The 19,631-nt window shown below is 40.3% G+C and overlaps 1 protein-coding gene and 1 pseudogene across 1 annotated transcript; both read right to left on the bottom strand.

Moving 5' to 3' along the window:
- Positions 1-7,912: 7,912 nt before the first annotated feature.
- On the bottom strand, positions 7,913-8,851 carry LOC139020430 (olfactory receptor 1J4-like). The gene has a single exon (XM_070430070.1). It carries the CDS (start codon positions 8,849-8,851, stop codon positions 7,913-7,915), a length of 939 nt encoding a protein of 312 aa, XP_070286171.1.
- Positions 8,852-18,317: 9,466 nt separating this feature from the next.
- LOC139021016 (olfactory receptor 1J4-like) lies at positions 18,318-19,265 on the bottom strand (annotated as a pseudogene).
- Between the last annotated feature and the right edge of the window lie 366 nt (positions 19,266-19,631).

Genomic DNA, 19,631 nt, shown 5'->3' with positions numbered 1-19,631 from the left:
GCTTTTTTGCCTTTGGTTCCCTTGAGGGGATAACTGTTTGTTGATAGCAGGCACTTGGAGAGTTCATCCTTGGAGGCACAATGCTAATAATCACAACGCAGCTACTAGGGACTTGGTGATTCTAAAAGGTTTTTGTCTTCTCAGTTGACATTAGGGAAAATGCAATTCCAAGTTCATAACAAAGCGAACTGGAAGTTGAGTGTGTTAGTGAACCTCTTTTGTTTCTGAACCCAGTGCTATTTCAAGAACACCAGAAACACGCTAATACTTTCACTCTCTGAACAAAAGGTTGAGAGGCATTATAGCCTACCATCACAATGGGACCCTGGGGAATGGACCATGGTTTCTATAAGTCCTGGTCTCCTGCTTACATATGTGCATACACACACACACACACACACACACACACACAGAGAGAGAGAAAGAGACAGAAACAGAGAGAGATGTGTACACATAAAAATAAAACTGTAGAAATTTAGTGAAATCATAAGCATAAAAATCAGGCTATTCATTTCCTTTTAAGAGAAGACAGAGAGGCAGGATTTGAAGGAGCTCATGGGTAGATTCAAATGATGCTTTTAAAAAATAAATATTTATTAATGGAAGTATAACATGCATACAGCATTTAGCATGCATTAAGTGCTGTTTGATGAATTCCAAAGAAATACATTCCTAAAATTATCAGCCAAATAGAGAAATAATCCTTCATCATGCCTCTCCCAGTAATTTCCTCCAGAGGTAAATCTCCTTGTATTTATCACCACATATTACTCTTGTGTTTTTATTTTTTTTCATAAAGGTGAAAAAAATAAAATAGTCTACATTCTTCTCATATTTTATTATAATATATACTTTACATGCTCAGATATTACTGAACTAGTCCATCCATTTGAACAAATACATATGAGTACACAAAGCATTGAGCTCACTCCACAGAGTTTCTTTGAGCCCCTTCCCATTGACATCCTCTAGGAGCCACCAGTAATTGCTCTTTCTCTTTTTTTAAAAAACTTCTTTATTGTTGAAAGTATTACATATGAATCCTTTTCCCCCCATTGACCTCTCCCCACTCATTCCCACCCCCTCAGCACATGTCCTCACCCCCTCTACTGACTGTGCCCATGGGTTATGCTATGTGCATGCATACAAGTCCTTTGGTTGATCTCTCCCTCCTCTTCCCCGGACCCCATAGCAATAAGTTCTAGAGGTTGCTCCAGCTCTGGCACTCTCGCTGGTGCTAGAGTGGGCGATGGAGCCAACTCTAGCTCTGAGACTGGCTCTAACTTAAAACTGGTGCTAGTTCCAACTTGAATAGGTGGCAGAGCTGGTGGTACTGGATGTGACTCTTATGTCTGGAGCTGGCTTTAGCTGTGGACTGACTCCAGATTTGGTGCTGATGCTGAAACTGGCACAGTAGCTGGCTCTGCTCTGGGACTGGTGATAGACTATGTTCTACTAGTTGTACCGGTTAATAATGCGGATTTTTATCAATAGATGGAGTTTCACATATGTTGATATATATGCGATTTGATATGTATGCTATTTTGTTGTATTGACACCAAGCTTCAAAACTTCATATGTCAAATTTTCTGAAGGTGTTAACATCATAGATATTTTTACGCTTAAAAATGTTGAATTTCGTGCCAAAAAAAGAGCATTTGAGGCAAGTTTTAATTCATTACTTTATTTTGAAGAAAAGTGATGCTGAATGTTATCATATACTTCGGGAAGCTTATGATGAACATGCTCCATCTCAAGATACTTGTGAACGCTGGTTTAAACGCTTTAAAAGTGATGATTTTGATGTGAGAGATAAACAGCGTCCAGGTCAATTTGAACCACGCTTTGATCGTAAAGCGACCAGAATGATCCAGAAGACACAGCAAAGTAATTTGCTTCATGATAACACACCATCACACACTTCAAAACCAGTTAAAGACACGTTAAAAAATCTTGCCTGGGAAGTATTAACTCCCCTCCCCCCCGTTCACCAGACCTCGCTCCCTCAGATGACCACTTGTTTCGATCGATGGCACACGCACTTTCTGAGCAGCACTTCAAAACGTATGAAGAAGTGGAAAATTGGGTCTCTGAATGGTTTGCCTCAAAACAAGAAAAGTTCTATTGGGACGGTATCCACCAATTACGTGAAAGATGGGGGAAATGTGTAGGTAACGATGGACATTAATTTGAATAAGGCGTTTTTGATGTTTCTCTTGAAATTATCGTGTTTTCTTTGATTACAAAATCCGCCATTATCAACCGGTACACCTAGTAAACTTGGCACTGAAAATGGAAGAGGAGAAAGGTTAACCAAGATGAATGGCTTTCCATTTGCCTTTGCAAAGACAGAAAAACATCATACTGCCTTTAAGAGAACTCTCAGCCCAGATTCCACCCCAGGAAGCCTTCTCAGACTGCTATCTGCTGTCTGAGGCTACACGTTGTTCCTGGCCCAGCTCCAGACTCGGGAGGCTTTTCCTAGTGTGGCATAACCCCCTCCCCTCGCCCCCTCGAATGCACACATTTATCAATCCCTCACTCTTCCTGTCCCTCAGGCTTTGCCTCAGTAAATTCTGGATACTCCAGCTGGGCCAGGAGACGGCGGTGTGGTGCTCCAGGTCCAATCTGGGCAGGCTGAGCTGCACATAAATCACCAAGTGCTTTATGTCAGTAAAGTGCAGAGGCTGACAGAAATGAGGTCCGGCAAGGTGCCTAGGATGGAGGAGATGATGCTGAGTCAAAGGCCTGGCCTTTCCTTTCACACATTTCTCCCACAACATCCCTGCAAGGGCCTGGACTCCTGGGCCAGCTCCTGCCCATCCAGAGGCCAGCCTCATACCCAGACCCCAACTCTTGCTGTCCTGGCAGTGGCAGACCTGGTCACTGAGCAGGGGCTGACGGAGAGCCTCCATCACAGAGAGCCCTCGGTAAAGGGTCTGACCACCCCTCGCCTTCTTCAGTAAGGCCGAGGCACTTCTCTGTTGGCATCCTGTGACCTGCTCTCCATTGGAACATAAACTCGATGAGAACGTGAGGGTGGTGTCTGCTCTACCTTGCTGGCACACTGTCGGTGCTCCATGACTGTCTTACAGATGAAGGAACAGAGCCTGTCTCCTCCCCAGACTTCACAAGGCCTGCGTGCACCTCAGCCTGCAGCTTATGGAACTGGGGTGGTTTGGGTCTGTTTCCAGCTCCAACGCCCCAAGCCTGATGCTCTGACCTTCCTACAACTTCCTTGAGCCACCTGCTGTTCTTTGTAAAAGTCCCCATTTTTCTTAGTTAGCCTAGCTAGAGGTTTATCAATTTTATCAAATCAACTTTTGGTTTCATTGATTTTGTCTATTGATTTCCTGTTTTCAGTTTTACTTATTTCTGCTCCAATATTTGTTATTTTTGTCTATTTTAAGTTTATATTGTCTTTTTTTCTCTAGTTATTTAAGGTAGAAGCCTATACTATCAGCTTTAGAGCTTTCTTATTTCGTAATATATACATTTTTAATTCTATACATTTCCCTCGAAGCACTGCTTTTGGTGCATCCCATAATTTTTCATAACTTGTGTTTTCATTTTAATTTAGTTTAAAATATTTTAAATTTGTCTTGCAACTTCTTATTTGACCCATGTGGTATTTAGATATGTGTTGTTTAATCTCCAAACATTTTGAGATTTTTCCAGCTATGCTTCTGCTATTGATCTCTAGTTTAAAATTCACAGTAGTCTGAGAGCATACTTTGTATTTCTACTCTTTTAAATTGATGAAGGTTTGTTTTATAACTTAGAATGTGGGATATATTGGTTAATATTCCATGTGAGATTAAGAAAAATGTGTACTCGCCAAAACCGGTTTGGCTCAGTGGATAGAGCGTCAGCCTGCGGACTGAATGGTCCCGGGTTCGATTCCGGTCAAGGGCATGTACCTGGGTTGCGGGCACATCCCCGGTGGGACGTGTACAGGAGGCAGCTGATCGATGTTTCTCTCTCATCGATGTTTCTAACTCTCTATCTCTCTCCCTTCCTCTCTGTAAAAAATCAATAAAATATATTAAAAAAAAAAAAGAAAAAAAAAAGAAAAATGTGTACTCTTGCTGTTGTTGGATGAAGTGTTTTAGAAATGTCAGTTAGGTCCAGGTGATTGATGGTGCTATTCAAGTCAACTATATCCTTGCTGGCATTTTGCCTGCTGGATCTGTCAGTTACTGATAGAGGGGTGTTGAAATCTCCAACTATAATAGTGGGTTTGTCTATTTCTCCTTGCCAGTCTATCAGTTTTTGACACTCTATTGTTAGGTGCCTATGCGTTAATGGTTGTTATGTTTTCTTGGTGAATTGACTTCTCTATCATTATGTAATGAACTCTTTATCCCTGATAATTTTCCTGTTCTGAAATCAGCTTTTTCTGACATTAAGATAACTACTCCAACTTTCTTTTGATCAGTTTTTACATGGTATGTCTTTCTTTATCCCTTCACTATTGTATTGTGGTAAAATATGCATAATGTGAAATTTACCATTTGAATGATTTTTAAGCAAACATCATCACGATCCATCTCCACGACATTTTCATCATCCCATACTGAAACTTCGTACCCATTAAATAGTAACTACCCATTCTCCACTCCCCAGCTCCTGGTAACCATTCTACTTTCTGTCTCTAAGCACTTGCTTATTCTATGTATTTCATGTAAGTGGCAACATACATATTTGCCTTTTTGGGTCTGGCTTATTAGCATAATATCTTCAAGTTTTATCCATGTTTTAGCATGTATCACAAGTTTATTCCTTTATAAGCCTAAATAATATATTCCATTGTATATATACATATACCACATTTTGTTTATTCACTCATCTGTCAATGAACACTTGGGTTACTTCCAACTTTGTTATGAACACGAGTGTACAAATACCTGTTTAACTCACTGCTTTAAATTCTTTTGTGTATATACCCAGGCATGGAATTGCTGGATAATATAAAATTCTACTTTTTATATTTAGGGGGAACCACAATAATATTTTCCATAGTGCCTGCACCATATTATATTTCCATCAGCGGTGCACAAGAGTTATGATTTCTCCACATCCTTGCCATTTGTTATTTTCTGTTTTTTAAAAAATTATAGTAATCCTAATGGGTGTGAAGTGGTACCTCACTGTGATTTTGATTTGCATTTCCCCAATGATGTTGAATATCTTCATATGGGCTTATTGGCCATCTGTATATCTTCTTTGGATAAATGTCATTCAGGACCTTTGCCCAATTTTTAATTGGGTGTCTTTTATTTTTTTTGCTATTGTTGTTGAATTTTAGTTCTTTCATATTCTGGATGTCAGTCCCTTGTCAGATATGTGATTTGTAAATATTTTCTTCAGTTTTCTGTGTCCACCCTTTACTTTTAATTTATTTGTGCCTTTATATTTAAAGTGAGTTTCTTGTAAGCACATATAGTTGGGTCTTATCTTTTTATTCACTTTGCTAATGTTTACCTTTTAATTGGTGGTTTTAGTCCATTCACAGTTAAAGTGATTATTGATGAAGTCTGATTTTAGTACCTGCTATATTGTACCTGTTTTCTATTTGTTACATTTGTTCTTTGTTTCTATCTTCCCCTCTTTTTCTGTCTTCTCTGGTTTTAATTGAGCATTTTACATGATTCTTTATTCTTTCTTTTCTTAGCATATCCATTATTCTTCTTAACATTTTTTCGAACTAAAGTATCCTATAGTTTGAAACATATCTTTAAAGTTAATCTAAGTTCACTTTGAAATAACAGGTAGTGTAGTTACCTTATATAAGAGTACTCCCAATTCCTCCCTCCCATCACTTAGAACATTGCTGTTAATTCATTTCTCTTATGTATAAGCCAATATTTCTCTTTACATTGTTTCTGTTATTACTTTTAATATAGGTTAGGGACATGAGAACTATATAAATTAACTAAGTCAAACAAAGCTAAGCTACGTGCTGTCTGACATGGAACTGGACTGACTGGAGATGCAAGGAGACCTCAAAGAACTTCCAGATAAGGAAAATTCCTTCAAAGGTTGGTTAATAGCTTCTCACCCACACCTTATTGTTTACCCATACAATAAAGGCCACACAATATACCCTATAAAGGTTAAAGTTAATCCCAACTTTTTGCTATTCTCTATTTCCCATACCAGCAACTTTCCATAGAAACTACAAACAAATATAAGCTCAACCTCTAGAGATGGTTGGGGTCTCTCTTCTTTCTCTCATGAGGAGAATCCACTATTCTCTATGGAATGGCTTTTCCTGCTTGTCTCTCTTCCATCACATTGGGGGTTAGGATTTTAACATATAAATTTTTCTCGGGGGGGGGGCACAAATATTCAGTCTATTGCAGAGAACTTAATATAAGATCTACCTTCTTAGCAAATTTTATATATCCAGTATAGCATTATTAAGTATAGACATGTTTACAGCACAATTTTGAATTGAAGTGGTACAACTGAAATCGTTACCTTGTTCCCGATCTTAGGAGGAAAGTATTCAGTCTTTCACTGTTAAGTATGGTATAAGTTTTAGGTTTTTCATAGATGTCCTTTACCAATTTAAAGAAGTTTTCTCTATTTCTAGTTTCTGAGATTTTTAAATCAAGTTTGGATGTTGAATTTTATTAAATACTTTTACTTTGTATATTGATACCCCTTGTTACCTCTCATCTTTATGGTCTACCAATCCCCTCAATACACTGCTCACTCTCTGTCAATTTAGCTTCCTTTCTGTTTTTTCTTTGTTTGTTTGTTTTTAACATGTCAACCACTCTCCCATCTCAGACGCTGCAGTTTCTACTACCCTGTTTGGAATATTCCTCCCCTCAGATAAAAACAATGACTTATTCCCCTGTTCTCATTAAGCTTTTTGCTCAAATCCCTTGTTTTTATGGGAGCCTACCTGGGCCACTAGACTACTTAAAATAACAGGGACACCTGCAACACTCCTTTCCCGCTCACCCTGTTTGTGCTAATATCCACACTATGACACGCATTATCTTTTAACATAACATGTATTCTTCATTTTTATTTTTATTGACAATGTCTCTCCTCTTTAGTGTAAAAGCCTCAAAGGGAGAAATTTTGACTCACTTATATAGCATTGCCCAGTACTTAGAACAAATTTGAAATACAAATTTATTTAATGAGTGTTATATCATGCATACATTTATTTTTGCTTCAACTAGAAATGGATTGTCTCAGTTTGAGCAGAAAGAAAAAATCTTCATTTTCCCAAACTGGAAGGAAGAGGAATATAGACCACCACACTAAGAAACATCCCATAGAGGGAAAAAGACTTAGAATCACGAAACTTTTAAATAAAGTGATTGCCCTATGCATCTCTATTGAGTTCTTTCCACCATGGGCACAATAAAACTAACCAGTAAGGTCAGAAGCTTTACTTTTTTAATTTTAGGTTTTAGGAAGCTATAAGGAAGCACTTTATTAATTAGCTACCTTATTAGCAAGAAAAGCACTTTGAACTTCCTTGTTTTTATATGCTAGAGGAAAAAAATAGAGAAACTAGATTATTATTAATTTTTTATGCAACTATTTTATGATACCTCAATTTTTTAAAGAAACTCAATTTTATAGATAATTAACTCAAATAAGGGTCAAATGTACATTTCACTTTTTATTTAAAACGTACTATCACATAACACATTTGATAGTTCCAATCTTCAACTTAGAAGCCAAGAATTTAAAGAGTGAGAAGGTACCTTCTGCAATTATATTTCACATTTTAATTCCAGGGAGTATAGGGGACCAAACAGGGGAGACTATTAAAAGTGGGTACAGAGCACGAAACAGGTTGGTTACCTTACTGCACATTTTTCAAGGAGATTTCTCTGGCAGGATCAGTGGATGAGATAATAATACACAGTCCCCTAGATTGTCACTTGGAGAAAAGGATCCCACTCTTGAAAAGTTTCCCCAGAGCCCCCTTCATGTCTCTGTTCCTCAGGCTATAGATGAAGGGGTTCAGCATGGGGGTCACCACTGTGTACATCACTGAGGCAATTATGTCTTTGTCATTAGAGTTGCTTGATGATGGGAAAATGTACAGAGCCATAGTTGTCCCATAGAATAGAAACACCACGGAGAGGTGGGAGCCGCAGGTGGACAAGGCTTTGCAGATCCCTTTGGTAGAGGGGACCCTCAGGATGGAGACCCCAATGCGGATGTAAGAGACCAGAATCCCAGTAAATGACAGGACACTGATCAATCCCCCAGTAGCAAAGATAAAAATTTCATTGAGGGAGATGTCTGAGCATGAGAGCTTAAGCAGGGCAGCGAGGTCACAAAAGAAGTGAGGGATCGTGTCAGCACGGAAGGACAATTGAGCCAGGAGGATGGTGTGGGACAGGGCAATGCCACCTGAGAGGAGCCACGTTCCAGCCAACAGAAATATGCACAGCTCCTCCCTCATGATGGTGGTGTAATGGAGAGGGTGACAGATGGCCACGTACCTGTCATATGCCATTACTCCAAGGAGAAGGGTATCAATACAACCAAAAAATATGAAAAAATGCATCTGTGTTACACACTCTGGATAGGAAATGGATTGATCCTGAGTCTGCATGTTCATGAGCATCTTAGGGACAGTGACAGATGAAAAGCAGACATCAGAGAAGGCCAGGTGGCTGAGGAAGAAGTACATGGGCGTGTGCAGGCGAGAGTCCAGCCTGATGAGCAGGATGATGAGCAGGTTGCCCAGCACCGTGGTCAGGTACATGCCCAGGAACAGGGTGAAGAACATGCCCTGCTGCCCTGGCGGGATGGGGAGCCCCAGGAGGAGAAACTTGGACACGCTGCTCTGGTTCTCCCTCCTCATGCTGTCCTTCTTTCTGCTTAGATTGAAGGAATATTAGAAATGTCTCAGATGATAAATAGTGATAATGGCCAACACAATTGGGTTATCTATTTTCTATGGAGAAATTCCTCAGGTGTTTCTCACATGCTGTGGCCTGAATCCTCACTCTCACATTGTAGGGAGATTAAGAGGGAGTCATCAGATCTCCAGTGGTCCACAAAATGCCCTTCAGTGTAAACCAGATGAAATTTATTTATTTATCTAACCTGTTAGACACTGAACTCCTTTCTGGAGAAAATAAGATCAGATCAAGTTCTTTCCTTCCAGAGCTCACATTTTAAGGAATCGCCTCTTCATGAACTGGTTCTGAGTATCTGAGAATCTGAAACTAGACTTCTAGTGGCTTCTAACACCACAACTTTCTAGCTGGTTTCAACAGCTTACCTTCTAGCCTAATTTTTAATCTTTATCAAATAAGCATGATAATTCCTACCCATAGGGTTTGTAGGAGAATTAAATGATTCCATGAGAGTTATGGTATTTTAGTAGAGTTCTTTATGTGGTAAGGGCACAACGATGTCATCTGACATCTTCAGGCCAGTGTGAGTGTCCAGATAAATCTTGGCTGTTGTTTTTTAAATATTGGGTTGATCTTTAGGAATCTAATATGCCAGTAATGTGAGGTGGGCATTAGAAAGGAGCAGGTGGCTAATCTAAAAGTTGTGTTAATCTATACATTTGTTTAATTTGGATTAAAATATTCTTTTTCTTTACCTGTTTTTGTTCATTTCTTTGAGTCTATCTTCAGTGAATCAATTAGCTCATATCTGAGATTTCAAATGCAGTAAGTCATCTAGGGACCTGAGAACTGATAGATGCTATAAGATTGGTGATGCCTATTAGAATTAATATTTACCTGATTAATGTGACTGTTTCCCAATGTCAATCTTAATGTAATTCTTAATGTAATTGACATTTGTTGAACACGTTTTCAACTGTATGCCAGGCAAAAGGAAGGGATTTTTGCATATATATATTTATTTAGTGTGTGTGCCACACACAAGCATGCTGAAACTACGAAATGTTAATAAATCAGCTCATCATCACATGGCCAGTAACCACTAGTTTTCATTTTTTCCCCTTGTGTCTATTTTATTGTCTAAGCTCCTATTGAACATATTCTACCTCACTGTATTTAATTAAGCAAAATAGTCAGGCCTTTGAGGCATGTTATTTCAGTGTTTGAAAGAGGATCTCTATGCTCAATATTACTTTAATCACCAGCTCAGATGTCTGCCCATCACTCATTCCTACAGCCATTTATTTGCCTACAGCCTATATTTTGCAAACAGCCCTCACATACTTTCAACTACATGCAGCCAATGTATATTTTGTGTCTGAGAAGGAGAGAAGACAGAGACTTTTCTTTTCCATTCTACTAACCTGAGAAGTGAAGTCACTTACACAGTGTGTTTGGTGGTGGAACTTGATGTCAAAGAGAATTCTCCCAATGCTCTTCTCATTAGAAACAGACACTTCCCATTTCTTTGCAGGGGAGTGGCTGATAGAGTTGAAATGCCCATATTTTATGATGCCTGGAAGAGGAAACTGACATAAGACACGGGAATCCACATCTGACTTTAGATTCTTGTTCCAGACTAGGGTGATTCTCAGGGACAATGGGACAGTAGGAAGAAGTTGGTGACCTCACCCCTTACTAGGCCTCTCTGCTCATTGACGATAGCTGGGTGAGACTTCCACTAAGAGCTCTGGCTTCTCTGGAGGTGAAGTGGGGGTGCTGGGGGACCAGAAAACCTGATGTGTGCGGGCACGGTGCTGCAGTATCAGGAAGCTAATCAGCGGGAAGGGAACCTTCATCTTGTGTGTAAATGGTCGTGTGACCTGTGGTCAGTGATGAAGCCGTAAACTAAGGTTTGAGAGAATTTTGGCACGGGCCTGCTGTCCCTATTGGCACAGTGCATTCTCTCATGTGGAGCTACCTGGATGGGCAGTCAGGAAAGTCAGCCTTCATCTGAAGAAGGGTATACACTGGTCACAGTGACTGGTAGCTTACTGTGTGCCTGACACGTATTAAACTGTTGCCAGCGATTTTGTACAGGAGATATCATGATTCATTTATGTTTAAGACTTCTGGCCTCAGAGAGATCAAAGTAAGGCCACAAAGCTATTGGAGGACAACTAGCAGATTTTGAGGACACCCGAACCAGGACACTTAATGAGGCTGCCATGTTCCCTAAGTATAAATATGGATAATGCTAAAGGCCAGAGTGAGAAATATGAACCCAGGGCACTGGGGCAAAACTGGAACATTTAATCCACATAGTCCAGTGGCTCCAATAGGGCTTAATGTGGATCCAGTTTGTAAGTGCCTAACTACGTTCTGGTCTTGAGTCTAAAGGAACATCAGAAAGTGAGACTCTTCCATACACGGGCAAATATACAGACACGCACACACATGCTCTTAGAGTTTAAAGCCTTTACTTTCTACTTTCTCCCTATCCCCTCTACTCAAACTCAGATTTAGTAGAGGTGTGAGTTTGTTAAAAACAATACACACACTTCTATACATATGCTCAGTCTCTCTCTGTCCGTCTCTCTGTCTCTCTCTCTCTCTCTCTCTCTCTCTCTCTCACACACACACACACACACCCTCAGCACACATATTGTTGAAGGATGTTTTGCTGTTGTTTTTTTCTGATATATGCATATCCTAGATGAAAATGGCCATGGCACAAAACTGTTTCACACAAGTTCATAAATAATCATATATGCAAAATGCTCACAATGCACAGTCATACGAAGAACTTAAGGACAACATATAATAGAAGCACATACAAATAGGCAATTACAGACAGTAACAGATATTCAGATTGCAACATACAAAATCACACCAACAGTACACAGACAACATAGACATAACCCCTAAAGCACACGCATTGCTCAGAGATTTCCAGCCTGGTCTGATCAGTGCACATCCCAGGTGGAGACTGTCCATGTGTGTCAGTGACACTTACAGGTAGAAATACACAGAACACACATACCTAGTCTCATGTTCCTACACACATGTTCATAGGGGCAGAATCCTTGTCCATTCTAACCTATGCTAGTCCTTAATAATCTCAATACCTTCTGCTCTGCGCTGTTTCCTTCTTCTTCACTTTCTGTCCAAGAGACCAGGGAGCCACAGGACCAGATGCAGCCTCCATGGCCCAAGGACCTTCATAAATTTGCTTGTCTGTTTATCAGCAACAGAACAATGGGCAAGAGGGGTTTATTTATAGCAGAAAGAAGACATGGGGGAGAAGACACCTAGGATCTTTAATAGAGAAACAGCCAACATGGACTAATTGAACAAATTACTGCTGGCCTCTTGGGGAGGAGCCTGTGCAAGGACCAGAGGGGCTGAGTCACTGGAGTCCCTCAAGGCAATGTCTCTGATGTCGTCTGAAAGGGGCACTCTGGGCTCCTTTCTATCTGATCTGGTGGTTCCAGGTGGGTGGCAGGAGAGGCCAGGGTCAGTCTGGGCTTCTCAAGTATACACGATTATAGAGTAAGCCTGTTCCTTTATCACTAGCAAGGCTCTTGTAGCTCCTACACACGCCTCCTCTAAAGCTCAGCAGGTCTCCCTGCTACCTGGAGAGGCAGGGGCTGGGGCCTCACTCAAATGGTAGGAGAATGAAAGGATGGACTCTGTAGGATCTTGATTTGAATTTGGACTCTGCCACTTACTGTGAGCTCCTGAACAATTTAATTTAATTCAACAACATTCAGAGTCTTTAAGTGTAAAGTGGTGATAAGAATATTACCTTCCTTATGAGGTTGTTGTAAGAATTAAATGAGACAATGCATCTCAGAGTTCTTATCACAGTACCTAACACATGCAAATGTCCAATAAATATTAGGGCATATCACCAATAATGGCAGGGCACTTAATAAGCATTGGGAAATTAAGTGAATTAATTCATTTATTTGTTCTTTTTTATAAATAGTTATTAAAGACTTCTTAAATGTGGGAGCACAGCAATGAATAAAATAGAAATACATCATCTGGTAGAGCTTACATTTTAAGGGGAGGAAGCAAACAAAAAAAATAAAACAAATCAATACAGAACAGAACAAAACCACAAAAATCACAATAGTAAAATCCATGACATGGCAGTTGGTGAAAGGAGTCATGGAGTAAAACAAAGCAGGGAAGGGGTACAAAAGAGGACAAGAATCAATTCAGAATTAATAGGGTGGTCAATGTAGGTGTCCTGAGAAGATGAGATATGAATTAAAAATAGTTTGGGAATGGGAATGTTTTCATTAACCTTTCATTATCTGAAGAGGAAACTTCACACTCCACCAAATAATTTACTAAATCCACAGAAAAATTGACTAATGTATGAAATCCACATTTGGCCATAATCATTCTCAATGTCAACCTACAGTCATAGCTGCCACCACTGTAACTGCTGGGATGGCTGCCTCAGACACTCACTTTCCACCTCTCAAAAATTCATGATCTTCTAGATCCTGCTTGAAGCTCTCTCTCAATCTAAAAAGATTCCCAAAATATCAATCTTGAAATACATATCTTTCCCCAAATATACCTTAGACTTTTGTTTTTAAAAATATTTTTATTGATTTTGGAGAGGAAGGGAGAGGGGGAGAGAGAAACATCAATGAAGAGAGGGAAACATTGATCAGCTGCTTCCTGCACAATCCACACTGGGGACCGATCCCGCAACCTGGCTATGTGCCCTGACTGGGAATAGAACCATTATGTCCTGCTTCATAGGTCGATGCTCAACCACTGAGCTACACTGGCCAGGCTCAGCCCCCAAATATAATGTGGCTCATTTACTTTACCCCAAAAAGTGTAGGCATGCCAAAGAAAGAGAGCTTTAGTTGACATTCCTCTTTGCCCAACTTCCTAACACAGGTCTGCACACATAGAAGGGGCTTAGTAATTGATATAGTCAATAGATCAGCTCCCTTCCAATAACCCAAAACACTGACACCAAAAACTGGTGAGGATCTAGAGTAACAGGAACTGTCATTCATTGCTGGTAGGAATGCACAACAGTACAGACATTTTGAGGGACAGTTTGGCTGTTTCTTATAAAACTAAACTTATAAAACTAAACACTCTTCCTATACAATCCAGCAATCACATTCCTTGGTATTTACTAAATGAGAGGAGCACTTATGCCCACACAAAAACCAACACACGGGTGTTGAATAGCAGCTTTATTCATAGAGCAATTGTCAAAAGTTGGGAGCAACCAAGATGCCCTTCAGTAGTTGAATGGGTACTTGTGGGGGCATCTGGATGGAGATTCACAGGGTGCCTGTGTTAGTCTGTTTGGGCTGCAACAACAAAATACCATAGACTGGGGTCTTAAAAAGAACAGAAATTTATTTGTCACACTTCTGGAGGCTGAGAAGTTTACATTCAAGGTGCTGGCAGATTTGATGTTTGGCTTGGGCTAGCTTCTTACTTCATAGAAAGCTGTCTTCTTGCTTCTCATGCCCTCAGATGGTGGGAGGGGCAAAGGAGCTGTCTGGTGTCTCTTTCATAAGGGCACTGATCCCATCCATGAGGGCTCCAGTATTGTGCCCTAATTCCCTCCACCCCAAATATCATCACATTGGGGAATAGGTTTCAACATGTGAATTTTTTTTGTGGGGGGGGGGGCACAAATATTCAGTTTATAGCAGATATTAATTATGCTGTAAATTGTAACAATTCCTTCTGAGCATTTTTCTTTTTTTTATTTGCTTTGAATGGTTTTACATTTCATGTAACACTGCTACCAAGGTGACTTACCCGCTTTTCTTTTCTTTGAATTTTTGGATATACTTTTGAAATCCATCTTCTAAAACACAGTAATTTTTAGGTTCATTCACTTCTTTCTCAGCATTATTTAAACCCTAGGGTTTTCTTGAGTCTAAATTCTTGGGCCTCTGGTTCTTGTTAGGTCAGGGAGGAGACCCGAGGTAAAAATCCCCTTTTCCCCACCAGGCTAGTGTTTGATTTGTCTACATTTCTCTACCTACATCCATAGCTAACCTGAAGCCATCACTCAGACATCCCCCGAGGACTCCCTGACTGTGAGAGGGCGCAGGCCGGGCTGAGGGACCCCTGAGTGCATGAATTACGTGCACTGGGCCTCTAGTTTCAATATAAACTAAGAAAATACATAAATAAGTTAATAGTTAAAGGGTAAAATAATATGTCATGCAAACACTAATTTAAAAAATCTAGAGTGGCAACATTAATATTAAACAAATTAGATTTAAGAGCAAAGAATATTTCCAGGGAAAAGACCATCATTTCATGATGATAAAACAGTAAATTCATCAAGAGAGCATACAAATTCTAAGCATATGAGCATGTAATAACAGGTTTGAATAAAAAGAGAAGAATAATCTGATGGAACTGTAAGAAGAAATACACAAATTTATAATTATAACAGAGGATTTCAATATTCTTCCCTCAATAATAAAAAGGACTAGAGAGGAATTATTAATAATATAAAAAACTTAAACAACACTATCAACAAACTTGTCCTAATTGACATTTCTAGAACATTCTTCCCAACAATAGCAAAATATACATTTTTAAGTGTATATGTAATGTTTACCAAGAGGAACCATATGTTGGGCCACTAAACAAGTTTTACTAAGTTTTAAAGGATTCAAATGATACAAAGTGTGCTTTCTGACCAAAATGGAGTTAAGAATTAATAAAGAATATCAGGTGAAAATATCCAAATATTTAGAAATGAAATTATACACTAAACAAACCATAAGTCAAGAAGAAAAAGTCAAAGGAAATTTAGAAATACTTTCAGCTGATGGAAAATGGAACAGAATATATAAAACTTGTGAGATAAACCAACAGAAATGCATAGAGGGATATTTATAGCACTAAATGCCTGTAACAAAACCCAACAAAGGTCTCATATCAATTACCTAAGATTTTACCTTATAGAAACTAGAAAAAGAAGAGCAAACTAAATCCAAAGCAAGCAAATGTAATAATACTAGAGGCCCGGTGCACAAAATTTGTGTGTGGGGGAGGGGGGCGGCGATGGTTCCCTCAGCCCGGCCTGCACCCTCTCCAATCCGCGACCCCTCCGGGGATGTCCGACTGCCTTTTGCAATCTGGGACCGCTGGCTCCTAACCGCTTGCCTGCCTGCCTGCCTGCCTGATCACTCCTAACCCCTCTGCCTGCCTGCCTGATCACCCCTAACTGCTCACCAGCTGGCCTGATCACCCTAACCACCTCTGCCTCGCCCTGCACCTGGGACCCAGGATTCCCTCCTCCAGCTGGCCACAGGCACCCAGGACCCAGGCCGGCTTCACCTGGGCTGGCTGCAGCCGCAGGGGATCGTGGGTGGGCAGCTTCACCTGGGCTGCAGCCACAGGTACCTGGGACTGCGGGGTAGGCAGCTTGCTCCTCTCCCGGGCTGCAGGTGCAAGTGCAGCTGCTGGCGCCTGGGACCGCGGGGTATGCAGCTTGTCCCTCTCCTGGGCCGCAGCCTGGCTGGTCCCCATTCCTCTCTCATGAGCTCATTTGTGCCTGGCTGGTCCCTATTCCTCTCTCATGAGCTCATTTGTGCCTGGCTGGTCCCCATTCCTCTCTCCCCAGTGTTGAGTGTCTGAGCAGTTAAGGTGTGACTGCGTGAGGGTGTGATGACATGAGGGCATGATGACCATTTGCATATTAGCTCTTTATTATATAGGATAGTGGAAATAATAATGAGGAAAGCAGAAATCAATAAAATAGAAAATAGAAAGGCAATACATAATACCAATAAAACTAAAAGTTGGTTCTTTCATAAAAATTATGAAATTGATAAACCAGACTAATCAAAGAAAAAAAAGACACAAATTACTGTCAGAAATAAGGGGAGGGGGGGCAGGCTTACAAAAACATCTGAGGAAACTTTTCAGGGTGACTTGAGAATATGTTCATTGTCTTGATTGTGGTGATGGTTTTACATGTATATATCAAAATACATTAATTTTAACTTTTAAAAACTGTATGTCAATAAAAATATAAGTGAAAAGGAAAAAGGGACATATGTAATACTTTCAGCAATAAAGATTTATTAAAAATACAAGAAATAAGAAAGAAGCAGGTCCCCTCAGACAACGGAGGCATTTCCATTGAGACCACTTTCTCATTATCTTAATTAACACAATTTCAAACCAGGGAAGCCTTTCTGCACAAATGTATTTCACAGCAGAATTTAACATAGAAATATTATTTTTCTCCATCTTTATTTTTCAGAGCAGATTCCTTTGGAAGAGTAAGCTTTTCCCACCCAGTCACCATCCAAATGACTGGAGATCAGAGTTACATCTTCCCTATTCCATTGCTTCCTCAAGGGATGATTCCTTATGTTTGGTCCACATTGCATCATCTACAGGGCTCCCAAGGATATAAAGTTATTTCAGTTATTTGCAAAGTTTTGGCAGAATTTTCCTCCATATTGATTATCTATAGCAATCCCCAGTGAAGGTGTAGATGTTTATTTTCAGGACATGCATCTTGATTCAGTTACATGTGTTGCTCTTAATTGCTTAATTTAAATGTTCTCAACCTCAGCCTCACATAGGAGTCATCTGGGAGAAGTTTTGTATTGTGTTTAGATTTTAGGAAACCATAAGAAGCATTTAATTAGTCAGCTGCTCCATTCAGTAAGTCAGCAGTCTGAATTTTCTTACCTTAATCTTTGGAGTTAAATTAAGATTCCTAGATCTGGAAAAAAATGTTTGACAAATTGAGGGTGGAACTAAGGAGCCCATTGCTGAAATATAGATTATGATTAATTCTTACACAGCCATTTCAAGTGTTCTAATTATCTACACCACAGACTTACACAAGTATTGATACAAACTCATATAAGATGTACACATAAACACTACAAAAGTTTCCAAACCACATCACATTAGACATTTTCCATATTCTTCAACTTCAAGAATGAGAGGATACAGCTTGTAAGAATGCCTAATAAATTCAAACACCAAACACATTTGCAGTCAAAATTTCTTTTACCTTAAAGAGGAAACATGTATCAAAGCAAGATTTTCTTGTATATTCATTAATATAAGTAAATACTGTAATTTTAAAGGATGATTTCTATTCCTGACTTAAAAGAAATTGGGTGCTTTAAAGACAACTGAGATAATGGTGCTGTTGTATGTATCAGATCCCAAGGCTTATGGAAGCATAAGGAGACAAAAAATAAAAAGCTAAAGCAAAAAGAACTTGGTTCAAAGAGCACAGCTGGTGAGTCTGTGCCTGGAGGAAGCCACGGGGTTCATGGGAAGCAAACAGTAATAACAGTCAAAACAAGTAATTGAAACATGGAGTTGAGATGGATGTGTCAGTAGCAAGGATAATCCCCTGCATAGTTTTCCACAGTGACTTTTGGTCAACTAACAACTGAGAAGGCGAGGTAATTGTCACTTGGAGAAAAGGATCTCCCTCCTGAAAAGTTTCCCCAGAGCCCCCTTCATGTCTCTGTTCCTCAGGCTATAGATGAAGGGGTTCAGCATGGGGGTCACCACTGTGTACATCACTGAGGCAATTATGTCTTTGTCATTAGAGTTGTTTGATGATGGGAAAATGTATAGAACCACAATTGGCCCGTAGAATAGAAACACCACGGAGAGGTGGGAGCCGCAGGTGGACAAGGCTTTGCAGATCCCTTTGGTAGAGGGGACCCTCAGGATGGAGACCCCAATGCGGACATAAGAGGCCAGGATGCCAGTCAGTGGTGTGATGATACCCAGTGCCCCCACAGTGAAGATGACCAACTCATTGATGGAGATGTCAGAGCAGGACAATTTGAGCAGAGCTGCAAGATCACAAAAGAAATGAGGGATAGTGTTATCAGCACAGAAGGACAGCCTGGCCAGGCTGAGAGTGTGGGACATTGCACTGCTACATGAAAATAACCAGGATACAGCCACTAGTGAGGTACAGCCACAGTTTTTTCCCCATGATGGTGGTGTAATGGAGAGGGTGACAGATGGCCACGTACCTGTCATATGCCATCACTCCAAGGAGAAGGTTATCAATACAACCAAAAAATATGAAGAAATACATCTGTGTTACACACTCTGCATAGGAGAAATGGATTGATCCTGAGTCTGCATGTTCATGAGCGTCTTAGGGACAGTGACAGATGAAAAGCAGACATCAGTGAAGGCCAAGTGGCTGAGGAAGAAGTACATGGGCGTGTGCAGGCGAGAGTCCAGCCTGATGAGCAGGATGATGAGCAGGTTGCCCAGCACCGTGGTCAGGTACATGCCCAGGAACAGGGTGAAGAACACGCCCTGCTGCCCTGGTGGGATGGGGAGCCCCAGGAGGAGGAACTGGGACACGCTGCTGTGGTTCTCAGGCCTCATGCTCCTCCTCTCTCTTCTGGGGATGAAAGGGCAGTGAAAAATGTCAGAGACTTTGAAAGAGTGATTATAGCCACCACAGTAGGGTCTCTTACTTTCTCCTGGAGAAAAAGAATAACTTCTTGAATACATATCATCAGCTAGCTCTGCCAAAGCGATCAACAACCCTTAATGCCAAACATAGTTTCTTTCAAATTGTATGCATGCATATAAGCATAACCAATGGACACAGACACTAGGGAGGTGAGGGCATGTGCTGTGGGTGGGGTGGCTGGGGGGAATTCCGTGGGGGGAAAGGAGACATATGTAATACTATATATAATACTTGAAACAATAAAATAAAGTTTAAAAAATAAAATAAACAAGGAA

The sequence above is a fragment of the Myotis yumanensis genome, unplaced genomic scaffold (genome assembly GCF_028538775.1).
Source record: "Myotis yumanensis isolate MYYU_CA2020_CCGP unplaced genomic scaffold, mMyoYum1.0.hap1 SCAF_12, whole genome shotgun sequence".
Lineage (NCBI taxonomy): Eukaryota > Metazoa > Chordata > Mammalia > Chiroptera > Vespertilionidae > Myotis > Myotis yumanensis.
Note: the sequence above shows the minus strand (reverse complement) of the source record. Positions and strands in the feature narration are given on the sequence as shown.

Coding starts and splice junctions, on each gene's coding strand:
- LOC139020430 (XM_070430070.1), bottom strand. CDS start 8,851: ATGAGGAGGGAGAACCAGAGCAGCGTGTCCAAGTTTCTCCTCCTGGGG.